We start from the raw sequence: 13,752 nt of genomic DNA on the forward strand, positions 1-13,752 counted from the left end.
ATCTCTCACACTTCATCATCCATCACAATGCTAAGTGATGCGTCTCATAACACGATAACCGCACCTTGGTGGTATTCTTGCACAAGATGGGACCACGTCCCACACAGGATCAAAACAGAGACAACATTCTTACACTAAACACCTTACATGGTTTAGCGTGTTTCCAGGTATAACAAGTACCTTAGTGCCCCACATAGGGGTAGCAAGCACTATATACATGTTATAATACAATGTTTCAGAATTCTCATTGAACTTCTGGGAGTAAACATCTGCACCTTACAACTCTCCAGTTTATAGAAACATTGCTGATAGCACCACCTGACAACTCGGTAATGTCAGCATGTGCATAGAAATTCACAGGCGAGTAATATATTATGAACATAAGCTTTAGTTTTTCACACACAATCTGGCAGCATTTTTGAAACTTGTGTCTCCAGCTCGCACTAGTTATACTCCGTTTCTACATTGTTTAAATGAAATACCACTTGCACTTAAAATTTAGCTAGAAGTTAAACCTGGAGCAATACCAATTGTATCACACTGAATCAGATTTGTCTTCAGGACTATACTATTTATATTTCCACAGATGTACAGAGAGTCAATATATGCTGTAAATATTTGTGGGCCCTTCACTAATTACTGACATGGCTGAGAAGTAATTTTAGGAGCAGCAGTGTGGATACAATCAATAATGTCATAAATGTCATTTGAATTGTCACCAGTGAAGTCATTATTGATGTAATTTAACATGTCATGAGTGATGTAATATGTGATGTCATAATCAGTGTATGATGGGGGTTAGCTCACTGAACTATAACTGGAGAATGTTTGTGTTTTTCTGTTTTTAGGCGTTTTAAACTTATTTCACCTAACTATGATGATATTTTAACCTTCAGTTTCTTTGGTTAATTTCTAGGGTTTTTATAACATAAGCTAAGATCTTATTATCACACCTGGAAATAACTTATATCTAACCTTTGTTTTTGATAAGTGAATTTCTCAGGCTTTCTAACATATGCAGCCAACATCACCACTGTGCACAGCCTCTGCCCATTCGCAATTGTAGTTTGCCATCCACCTGTTGGTGGTCAATGCACTGCAGCCTGCTTTCCATGGTCAACTTGCTTCCCTCCTGCTTGCCCTCTTTGGTCTATATGTGTGTCCCTGGCCAACCTCCTGCCTTCTGCAGTAAGTTTACTGCCTCTGGTCCCCTCCTGGGAGTCCTTTGTTCTCCAGCTGCGTTTCCGGGCCCTCCTGTCTGCCCTCTATGATGAGCATGCATATACTGCCCCCCACCCATGTCCTCCATTCTCAGTGTGTGAGCTCCTGCCCCTCCTTTCTGCTCTCCATGGCCCATTCTTCTGCCACTGCCCCCCACCTGCCTTGCATGGTTACCATGCTGACCCTCCCCCTCCCACTGCCCATTATTGTCCGTGGGCGTGCTCCTGCTCTCTCTATCATGCCATCCATGATCCTTTGTGATATGTTGCCCCTCCCTCATGCCCCTCCAACCTAACCTGTGTGGTTAGCTTGCAGTGTCTGCCCCCCTCCTCCTGCCCTCCGTTGTTTGTGTGTGTGTCCCTGCTTCCTCCCTATTGCACTCCATAGTTCGTTATGCTGCTACTGCCCTCTATCTATAGTGTGGTCTATTGCCATGCCACTAACCATGACGCCTGCCCTACGGGGTCAGCTTCATTGTCTGTGCCCCTACCCCATTCCTCCTGCTATCCATTGTCCGGTGTGCTGACTGTCGCTCTTGCCCTCCATGGTTGGTTGTGCTGCCAAAGTCCTGCATGGTTGGTGTTTCCCCTGCCCACTGCAGTCCATTGTTCTGGCACCACCCCTCCCTCCTGCCCTGTGTAGTCAGTTTGCTGCCTCTGTTCCCCCTGCCTCTGTTGTCTGAGTCCACCCTTGCCCTCTTACACCCTCTGCCCCACAATTTGTTAATTAACAACAAGACTGTTAACGTGGCACACCTGATGACATCTTGATGAAATCAAAACTAAAACCTAAAGCATTTCTTTTCGAAATGAATTAAATGAGGGGTTTTCCATGTAAATTATGGTTACTGCTCTGGAAAGAAGCAGTCTATCACAGGTGCACATACAATAATGACACAAGCAGTTACATTAAAGCACTAGGACATGGCATGCACCTTAATGTAATTACTTGGGAAATTACTGGCACCATCCCACAGTGATGTTTGGTGGCAGGGCCATAGTTCTCCTTCAGTGCATGAAAACCGTTCGTTAGCATAGGGTAAACTCACCTTAGATTGCACCACAATACCTACTATTGGTTTGGTACCACCAACAAATGATTTATATTGTGACTAAAATCTGTTATTACTATGAGCTCCTTTTGGTGACCCGCAAAATAGGCATGTCATTGGGAACCATGTCCCAGAGTCCTGTAATGGCTGCCACAATAGATTGTCAATGTGGTGGGCAGCCAATCAAGGAAGGTCTCTTTGGGCCACCTCACATGCCCTCTGAGGTCAATGTGCGCTGATCTTGACCCTTTATATATTTTTTATTTATTTGTAGGACTCAGGGACCATGTCTTTGAGCCCTGCAATGACTGACCAACCACTCAGAACTGATTTATAGTGGCCACTCAGAGCAGATCTAGACACCAACTGTCAATATATCGCTAAGATTTTAACCTTAATTTCTCAAAAATAATAAACAGATTTACAATAAATCACAAAAACTTGCTTTCTAAGTAAAGATCTAGCCTTTTGACGGATGTGGTGTAATTCTGTTCAGGTGATTTTTCTAGAACACGGTCTAACATTCTAATGATAAATTGCCTGGGGAATATGAGATTTGGAATCCCTGTATATCAGCCCCCAATTGACAGATCACCTTGAAACTTTCGAGAAAGGAGCAGAGTTGGATGAAAATTTTCGGGAGCATTTTGTGACGATTCGCCAAACGGCACCAGTTATGAGCAAAATAAAAAATTCTCTTCCTATAGAAAGTTTGACTGAAAGAGTAGTACAAAGTATATATGTGTGTGTGTGTGTGTGTGTGTATGTATGTATATATACATTTATAGATATAAATAGTATATGTATGTGTAGAGTGCAATATGCTATTTATTACCATTGTTGAGTGTGGAGAGGGGTCAAGACTAATGAGACTAATGAGCGGCGAGGCTCTGTCTGTCTATCTGTCCATCCATCCATCTAAAATACTACAAGAAAATCCAGTTTTAAAACAAATATGCATATGCATGACTGCTTATTGAAAGACTATATTGGCCAAATTTCTTTTTGTTACTTTAGCAAAAGAAGCCAAATACTATAAAAATGGAACACAAAACAATAGTAGCGATAGGAAAACTATTTCACAAATCTTATTTAAAGGAGAACAAAACATCTTAAAATCAAGAATATGAAGGGGTCTTTCTGCCTGAGCAGTAGGACTCTTGAAGAACGTAAAGAAATGGCCTAAAATAGAAATTTGATAGTACTTTAGTAAAAAAACAGGACAAATCCTCAGTGTAAGGCGTGCAGCGTTAAAGAGCTTTGTAGTTAACTAATTTTAAAGCACAGGCAATTTCTATAAGAAATGCAGCTTTCCAAGTCAAATTCTGTTAAGATTTAAGTATCGATATGAAAGGAGGACATATAAGCCCAGAGATAACTATGTTAAGCTCTTATGGGGTGAAAGGTCTCCTGACTGGCGAGAAGACCATGACCATCCTAATACTCTTTAGAAAAACCTTGCCCACTGGTTTAAATGTCTACATTGCAGGCGTTCAAAAGCTGGGCGGTTAAATTAACCAATGGAAGATTAGTTAGCAGAAGAAGGCCCCAGAACTTGTGCAGGAGATCCAGTCTCCTGTGTTGGTCAGTGAACACCATTTGCATAGCTACTCTAGAGTTACAAAAATCAGATCATCTTGGCTTGGCAGTAGCCAGGCTGCTAAAACAGGGGTATCAGAGGTGTTCAGAAACATCCCCGACATATCAAAAAGGTATTCCCCTTTGTGTCCTTTTGACAGTACCTGTAGGTGAAGTCTGGGCATTTTTTGCAGCCTCTGTTTATGCAGAAGTCTATTGGAGGATAGCATCAATCAGGGAAAGTGTCTTACAGTATGTGGTCGGGTAATGCCCACTCCATTTTCTCTGAATGTCCTACTGAGCATCTCTCTGCATTTGTATTCACCTGGTAATGGTGTGACTGTAATCTGCTGATTCCTGGCTATAAGCCACTTCTAGATCAGTTGAGCTAGCATAGACAGGCCCATGGTATACATCCCTCCTTGCTTGTTTAAACAGTACATTGTTGTAGTATTGTCTGTTTGTACCAGTACAGAGTCCATTTCGAAAGCTCATATGAATACCGTAAAGGCCAGATGGACCACTCTCAAGTGACAGACAAGAATTGTGATAGATTTAGCCAGACTTTCAAGCTTCTGATGTACTGGCACAAATAGTCCTGTAGGCATCATTGAAGAGGTCTCGTGTTGCTGGGCATGAGGTACTATGAAAATGAATGAAGTCGTTGACCCCAGTAAAGATGATATCAAAGGTACTGCCTTCAGAAGTCTGCAACATTGCAGACCAATAGATGAAGGTCTCTTCTTGAAAAGACACACTTTAGTGTATCGCACTTAGGTAGTGAACTGACTGGACTGGGATTGATGTTGATTTGACATAGATGACTTGCAAACCAAGTCAGGGAAGGATGGAGAGTCTCTTTCAATAGCAGCACAAACAATATGTGGTGTTGAGCCTATGATCAGCTAATGGTCCGGATAGGGATAGATTTACATTTTTGGCTTCTTCGGGAATGCTGCTACAATTACTGCATACTTGGAAAATTTCTCAGAGGTAACTTGAAGTCGAATGGCAGGAATTTATTTTGGTCCTGACTGCGGTATGGCAGAAACCAGAGGAATTTCTGATGCTTTACAAAAATCAGAAAGTGAAAACATGTGTTCACTGATTCTATTGTGCACCTTTAATCTCCTGATGTAGGTGGGACAAATCTGATGTAAAGATAGCATTCTGAATTGTTCTCTATTTATCCATGTTTTTGCTGTCTTGAGATTAAGAATGGGTGTCAAATTTTGTTTGGGTGCCTTTTTTCAAACCAGAACGAGACATAAATATATTAGCTTTCCTATTTTGTGAGGAGGGACCTCATCTCATCTGCATGTGACCCAAAAAGTAAAGTATTAAATCGTTTTGTTGTACCCCGGTTTCTGACCAGTCAATAAAAGTCAAAAATTACATCTCATTGCCAAACCATGACAGTAGCCATGTGCTGCTCCATCCGAGAAGGTGGCAGCCACACTGATCACTTGGTTTAAGACTAGTATTCCCTTTTGGATACTTCCTGGATGCCCTTTTTGTCTTTATGGGGAACATCTTGGTGAAGCGCTTGAGGTAATGCCATAGTGACCCGCTGAAACTGCAAGCGAGTTAGGGGCAATGCCAGTTTTCCACAACATGGCAGATATTACACACATCTTCCTTCCCACTGATTCACAAAGTTTGCTCTTCTTATCCGAAAAAACTATGGAAGCAGTTACTGTGGCAAAATACTTGCACGCTACTGAGGCAATGACAGAATCTGGCTGAGGATCTAAATGAAAGAACGGAGGTTCTTGATCAGGGGGCTAGAAATGTCTTTTAGGGATCTGGAAGGTGCAACTTTGGTAGAGGCTGGAGTAAGAAATAGATGCATGTATGGTCACAGTTGACAGAAGGCAGAAGTGGTCTTGAGGCAAGTCTCAAATATTATTGAAGTACAGGACAGAGGCGCACACATTGGTAGACAGAGCTATGCAGTTCGGCTGACCTGCACCTCATTTAAGGCATACTCTAGAGGAAAGAGACTCCTGATCAATATCCTCTGATAGGCTGGAGAGGATGAAGAGAAAGCAACTGTTCTTGGAGTGTGAGAACCCCATGGTATACAAGATCTTCTCCTAGAGTGCCTGAGATGTACAAATGCAAATGCCTGGAACAAATCTTGCAGAAAGAGCATGACCTCTTGTAAGGACATTTGGCATGTGGCCTCTCGGAAACTCCAGAAAGAGGTAGACCCAGTAGGAGCCAGTATATGAAGAGTATAAATTATGCAAGCGCAGGAAGAGTAGGTGGCAAAGATGCTGGCAAACATGTACAAACATGGAGTGGAGCAGACCCAATTAACAAAGGCCTAGAGGAGAGATGCGCTGATAGTGTTATCTCATGTGATGGTTAATAACTCTTGGAGTACTCTGAATCCGATGTTTCTAGCAGCCTCCTCTTTAAAATGAGCAGACCCTATAAAGACATAGATGTATGGATTTGCTCTACTTGGATGTCTTTGACATTATTGAATAGTGTTTAGATGTCAAGGTTGTCTTCACAACAGTGGACCGGAGGAGTACATGGTACAGTGCCAATTCTTGACGTAATCGATTGCTATAATTAAGGGGAACAGCACTACTTTGAATGATCTTCTTACTCCTTAGATCTCTCCTCTTATGGAGTCTCTGGAGACTGAACACAGACCGTGGTAGGAGTAGTTCTTAAAATCTTCCTGGGGTTGATGCTGGTCATCTGCTCTAATTTTCCTGCAGGACATTCAACCAGATTTTCTGCTAGTTTATCAAAGTCCTTCTAGCTATCGTGTGACAGTAAAGAACCTACTCAGGAATTGTATCTTCTTCCTTTCAAAAGAAGGACATTTCACAAAAAGAGATGGCCTTTCGTGAAAGCAAGAAAAAATGTCCCCTCGGAAAATTAAGGAAAAACACTCTTAGTCACAATAGACTTGGAGTTAAGCCCAAAAATGAAGGTTCTAATGAGGAAAAAAAATGCTAAGTACAGTCTATTTTCAGGAGCCAGAAAAAAGAACTGGCTTGACTGCCACAGACAGGGTATGATGTGATACTGCTGTTGTGTCCTTCCTTAAAGCAGAAGTGCCAGTTTTGCGGCCTGTCCACTCTGCCCTACATTTCTTTAAAAAAAAATATTCATGAAAGAGTTTTCTATCACTTCTATTATATATTGATCTTTTTCAGAAAGTATTAATTATCCTTTTGTTCGTTCATGAGGTAGGGGAACTCAGACTCCAACTTGAGGTAGCCCTAATGACATAAAACGAGAGTGAGTAGTAACTAACACAAACGGCCCTTCACAAGCGACTTACATTTAGCAATTATATCCTCAGGTCAATACAAGAGTCCCAATAGTAAGGGGCAGGTGTGATCTTCTGTTAGTTGAAGATGGTAAGTTGTATTTTGAACTCTAAATCGCTTTAGAAGTCAGATAATCCTTCTGAAATCCTATTCTTCTTCATCCCTCTCCCTGTGCTGATTTATTTCAGGTAGTGTTTTTTTATCCTTCATGATATGCCTCTACTTCACAGCACTTTATTTGTCTACGTCAAGCAGAAAGCGATGAAACAGAGGGGTAATGTATTGTGGGGTCATTGTCTAAAACTCCATTACTATAGTTTACAAGTCATTACTACCCAGAGTTCCTATTTGGCATTCTATCTTGATACTTGGAGTCAGGCTCCTGGTCTCTCATCAACTGAACTTTCACCAACCCACTAGACACATACGCTCCTCTTCATTCGCCCTCGCACACACCCCCTGTATCTGCCACACCCTCAATTGCTCTTACTCCTACATCGCAGCCAAGAACTGGAACGACCTCCTCCAGCTCCGTACAGCCCTCTCACTGACAGACTTCAGCAAGAGACTTAAAACCTGGCTCTCCGACAAGAGACACAGCGTTCAGATACCCCTCGGGGTGACAGAGTGCGCTTTACAAATGCTGATTGATTGATTATCCCTTTGAATTCTACTTCATCCCTTCATCAGCGGAATCAGCATACAATATAAAAGGAATGATGATTACACTTCCACCTGTTTTACTGTAATCTCCACTAAACATTGGTAAAAATGTATGTTTATTTGCAAGCAACAAGTAAAGGCAGTACTTACAGACGACTGAAGATGTTGTGGCTTATCAATAGGTTTTACAACATGACTTTTTTGCTTCTCAACTGCTGAAGGCAATAGACATTCTTGGTCAAGACATAATCCGCTTTCACTTAATTCCTAAACAAAATAAAACACACAAGTACATGATACGATTATAGTGCACAAGGGTTCCATACTTAAAAATAACTTCAAAATGTATATTCAATAGTAAGAAAAGTAAGCAGACTTCCTACATCTTTACAAGTAATTGGTGTTCTACATGTTCCATAATTCCCAGAGAGCAATACTGTAGGAGGAGAGGCATCTGTCAATGAGTCCTTTTTAAACATGTCAAACTGATCAGTCTGCGCTTATAGATTGGGCAGGTCGTTATGGGATCAGTCAGCATTTTTTAGATTGGCAACGTCGTTATGGAAGCCGTGAATCTTAAGACACAGTATGCCTTTATCAAGAAAAAAGCAAAACATACAGTAAACATCTACGGTAGGTAATTTGCTATTTCACAATAGATTAAAACGTAAAAACGAATTTTAAGCAATGCTTACTTTGTTGATTTTGGCCAGTTCAGTCAAGGCTTGTTTATTCCCAGGCTCCAACTTCAAAACAATTTCAAAGTCTGAAGAGGAAAACAAAGAATGGTCACCTAAATATCTTTACCTAATTTATTATCTTCACCTAGAACGTATGCAGCACGATGGCTATTTGACATCTTAGTACCTGGAAAGAAAAAAGTTGGTTAAAGAGATAGAAAAGAAGGGGGCGTGGTGACTAAGGGAAGCTGTAATACAATCATTAGTTTATTTTTTTTTAAGAAGGGTTTCCTCTAAAACATGACATGAAAAAAGGTTACAACTGGAATCCTTTTAGCCAAATAAGTTTGAAATGAACAGAAATGTCCATCTTATATGAAAATGCAATATTTTCTCAATTGTAGTTAAGAACAGTTAGTTTCAGAGCTGGAGGGAATTTGTGGATTTTTATCATTCTTAGCATTTCATATCAACTAGTTCTCATATGAAATCTCTCAGTTGTCCACAGTATGGGTGCTGTCACAGTAACCCTAAGCCTCTGTTGTAAGAAAGATTGGTTGTGCCGACGCATTACAGATTCATCTATCAGTATGGTGGCCCTTTTGTATTACAGTGCCCAGAAGTGTGTTACTACGCACTTGTTTGGCTCATCATTCCAAACATAAATACTACCCACCTGTGACCATTTGAGAGAAAAGGCAGGAAACACCTATCCATGCAGCATTATGCCAAAAATGTTCATGCTGAAGAATGGTAAACAGACACAAGACGTTGGAGGTTTTGGAGCAGACAAAGTAAAGAAATATCCAAGGGGCTTGGCCCTGAAAGCATCAGCAATGAATAACTGCTCAGAGTTTGCAAATGAACAGGATATGGCTTGGGTGGTGCCACAAGACATTCGCAAGCAATTGTAAAATAGCAGGTTCATTATTTCAAGCTTCATCATTAGTGAGTGGAGCACATTTTACAGTGAAGTGAATTGAACTCTTCAAGTTACCAGAGTATTGTTGGTGTAGATTAAGGAGAGTTGCGCATTACTGTTTTTGCGCTACATAGGAAACATTGCCCCAAAGTATTTTACGGCTCTCCCTTGTTTACAAAGGAAACCGGTGTAGCCATTCACTCATCACCCACTGCCAGCTTGTTACCCATAAGTCACAAACTGTTCCAGCACAGTTCACATCTTTTTCCTGCCATGTAAGGATGAACAACTGAATGCACGCAATGGGGAGCAATGAGCTCATGAAGGAAGGAGAGGCAGAAAGGAGAGTAATAGAATCACAGTGAATTATTCCATTTGATTAAGAACTACATGGATATGGGAAGCCATGAGGCTTAGATGTCACAAGAACAGCCGTGTCAACAACAAAGATCATAGTGAGAAGCAGATGATTGCTTGTTTCAGAAAATCAACTGTCTATGGCAAAGTAGTTCCCAGTATTGAGTAAAGGGCCCTATAAACGGAGGTATTTGGAACGAGAGAACATTTTTGATGTTTATTGCGATCCAGAAATAATCTTCAGTATCTACAGGACGTGGGTGGTAGCAGTGATTGAACGGAGGAAATATGACATCCCACTGGGTCAATAAACATAATATTTTCCTGTGATGGTATCGACATTAAACTTACAAGGGTTACACCTAACTGCAGCACCCATACTGTTTTATTAAAATTATATAAGATCATTAATTAAAAAGAAAAATATTCGTAGTCATAATGTCGCCTTGTTTTTATCTTTGTGGCTTAACTTGCGAGGTACTTACCTTTACTAGCACTCTTTCTGGTGGATACTCTATAGGAGCGAAGACTCCTCACCTTTTGAATATTCCCCAGGCACCAGATTGGATAGGAGTATTCTTTTTACCAGTGCTCCTAAGCGCTGGTAGGCGCTTGTGCATCTCCATACCGGCCTTGGTCCTCGTAGTACTGACTCTCAGACCCTGAGGAGGTTGCTTGTGGGCCAGTACATATTCAGATCTTGATTCAGGGGATGGTCCTCCTTGTCAAGGTCCTTTTCTACACAGCTTTCATTTCTTTACCTAAGAAAACCCCACAAAGAGTTTAATGTCCCGTCAATGGGCCTTGGTAAGATTGCTATAAAGTACGCTGGGAGAGTGACGGATTGCCCAACATTGAAGGGACTCATAGCCTTCAATGAAAATACCGCCCGAGTCCTCAGCAGCCATTTGTTCAGAAAGAAGGTGGTAAAGGGCTGCTGAACTGAAAGTGCCTGCAGCTCTATTACATGATAAGCGGACATAATCACAATGAGCGAGATATGTTTCAAGGTCAAGAGACGCAGCAAGCTACTATAAATTAGCTCAAAAGGTGTACACACAGTTTGGGAGGCAATGTGTGTGTAAACCAAATCACAAGTAAAAATAATTAATTTTCCCTTGTCGTCTGTCTGCTCCCCCACCCCCACCCCCCAAACCTGGCCCCACCGCTCCTACCTGCAAGGGCCGCGGCTGGCTTTGGCCCTACTGTAACTGTCCCAGTGCAGAGTCTGTCTTCTCTACCTAGAGTCTAGAACCATCAAATGGCACGGCCAATGGCAATGCCTACGTATCACAAGAAAATCAGATCAACTTCATCCAGGCATGCCTGTGAAGCATTAAACTAGAACCAACAGGTCTGCCAATGCAATCCATGGTGTCTAGATCTGCACAGATGGCATTACGCTGCATCTTGCCCATCATGGACAGTAGGAGCTAGGAAGACCCTAATCACCTCTGGGACCCCTGGCATGATCTCATTGGAAATATCCCATTAGTCAAAAATAGGCAGACAGTATTTAGGACTGCATCAAACTGACCGAAGAAAACTTCTGCATGCCCAAATCATTAATTTGTTTGGATTCTCTATCTGGGAAACTGGTTAAAAACAAGTTAGGATTAACCTTTCAGGTTGAAGCCTGCACAATACGACCTTCCGCAGTAGGGTACTTGGTGAGGAAGTTTGGAACCACGGGCAGAGGCCTGTGTCGCTATGCTACTTGTCGAGTAACAGGTGGGCAAGAACATGGCTTCAACCACAGCCATTAAGGCATTCATGAGGGCATCACTGTCACTAAATGGGAGTAAGGGCTCCAATGTTGCCAGTCCAGGTTGGAGACTCTCTATCAGCACATTTTATCTTAGTTGCCAAAGGAGGGCACTACAATTCTAGTACAGCTTTTTCCCTCCAAACCACCACTGCCAATTAGGCGCTTTCCTCCATTGGGGGCCAATTGTCAACTGAAACTTTGCTTCAGAGGCGTAAAGTATTCTAAAAAATAAGATGCAATTTCATGCAAAGTCCAACCTAGAATAGAAAACTTCAAATGTATTGCCGGAAAAGTCAAACAGAGATATCAGAGAATGGAGCAGGTAGCAGGGAACAGGCAGTTATAGGGAGGAGTGAACAAAGAGAACATTTAAAGGTGATAAAGGTGCCGACAAGAGGAATTCAGTCCAGACTTTGGGTGTTCCACTGGCGTAGAAATTATTTGGGGCAAACTTTTGTTGAAAACAGGGGTTTCAACTAAGAGTGTGCCAGATTATCTCAGTGGGCGAGAGCCTCCTGAAGACTTCAGTTTCCCAACAAGACAGACTGACTAGACAGAGTTCACAAGTTTGTGCACTAAAGGACAAGTTGTTTACCTTTAGTAACATCTTATCTGGAAGAGACATGATCTAGCCGCTGATTCTTTACCTTTGAACTTCCCAGGCGTCAGACTGGATTTGAAAGATTTTTCTTGAGCAGTACCCGTGCGTGCCAACATATTCGGTGTCGTTTCCGTCATCGTGACATCTGCGTCATCTATATATTCGCCACCTCACCGCGCAGTCGTCAGTACTTTTTGTGACTTTCCACGCCAGAAGCACGAAGCCATAAAGTTGAATGCCATTGGTGTGTTTAAACAACTAGGGCCCTGAAGGGGAACAGCCCTGATATGAAGAACTGATCCGCAGCACAGGGAGAGTGGGTGGGTCAGTAATGAAGGAATCTGCGGCTAGATCATGTCTCTACCAGATAAGGAGTTACCAAAGGTAATTAACTTTCCTTCTGATAGAGACATCTAGCAGCAGATTCCTTACCTTTGAACAGATACCCAAGCAATATCATCCCTGGAGGAAGGCTGCAGAAAAGATTAAACCAGAAAGTCCTGTAGGACAGACCGGCCTAAGAGGCCCTCCCTACGGACTGGACTGTCTAAGTAATAATGCTTGACAAACATGTGCAGGGATGCCCACTTAGCTGCTTGACAGATGTCAAAGACCGGAAAACCGCGCTGGAGAGCCGTGGATGTTGCCTTAGCCCCGGTAGAATGAGTATTGAGGCCTTCAGGAGGCTGTTTCTTTGCCAGAGCTTAACAGATTTTAATACAGAGGATAACCAATCGGGAGATGGTCCTCTTTAGTACAGCACGACCCTTTGCTCCAACGAATCAGACAAAGAGTTGGTTGTCCGCTCGGAACTCTTTAGTGTGGTTAAGTTAGAATGATAATGCTCTTTTTGGGTCCAGAAGGTGACAGATTGCCCCAGATGCAAAGGTGTCACCACTTTAGGCAAAAAAGAAGCCCTAGTGCGGAGCACTACCTTGGCTGGGAAGACGATCAGGTAAGAAGGCTAATAAGAAAATGCCTGCAACTTGTTTACCCTTTTGTTAGAAGATATGGCTAGAGCGGGCAATTGTGCAGCAGCTCGAATGGTACACACATTAGATAAGTGGGTTGGGGAGTGGGGTTGGCCTAACGGCTAAGGCGCTCGACCTCGGACCTGGGGATCTGGGTTCGAGTCTCGGTAACGACGCCAAAAACCCCCTGTGATTCTGGGCAAATCACTTAATCTCCCCGTGCCTAAAAAATGAAAGTGTGTCCTCATGTAACGCAACTGGTGCTATGTAAAGCGCTCTGATAACTGATTCGGTTCGGTTCTGTTTCGCGCTATATAAGACTCCGAAAAAAAAAAAAAGTGAAGACCAAGTTAAGGTCCCACTAGGGCATGATAAAAGGTGAGGGGGGAAACAGATGTGTAAACCCCTTCAGGAATCTATTTACAATGGGGGACTTGAAGAGTGATGGTTGGTCTGGCAAATGTAAAAAGTGGTGAAAGTTACCCCTTTAGAGTGCCTAGAGCAGAGCCCTGCTGGGCAAGAGATAGGCTGAAAAGGAGGTGGTCAGAACGGGAGGCAGACAGAGTGTAAACAGTCCGTCTCGTACAATATTTACAACGTTGTTGCCATCGTCAGGCTTATATCGACTTAGTGGAAGGACTCCT

The 13,752-nt window shown here is 42.4% G+C and overlaps 1 protein-coding gene across 10 annotated transcripts in view; it reads right to left on the minus strand.

Annotated features, from left to right (window-relative positions):
• Positions 1 to 13,752, minus strand: part of RPAP3 (RNA polymerase II associated protein 3) — a 286,980-nt gene that overhangs the window by 93,272 nt on the left and 179,956 nt on the right. For all 10 annotated transcript variants that reach the window (XM_078675415.1, XM_078675461.1, XM_078675426.1 and 7 more), the window contains 2 exons: positions 8,505 to 8,575; positions 7,960 to 8,076 (listed from right to left, as the gene is read on the minus strand). In XM_078675415.1, coding sequence (XP_078531541.1) covers positions 7,960 to 8,076; positions 8,505 to 8,575 — 188 coding nt within the window. The remainder of the gene's footprint in view (positions 1 to 7,959; positions 8,077 to 8,504; positions 8,576 to 13,752) is intronic.

Source organism: Lissotriton helveticus, chromosome 1_1, assembly GCF_964261635.1.
Source record: "Lissotriton helveticus chromosome 1_1, aLisHel1.1, whole genome shotgun sequence".
NCBI classification, from domain to species: domain Eukaryota; kingdom Metazoa; phylum Chordata; class Amphibia; order Caudata; family Salamandridae; genus Lissotriton; species Lissotriton helveticus.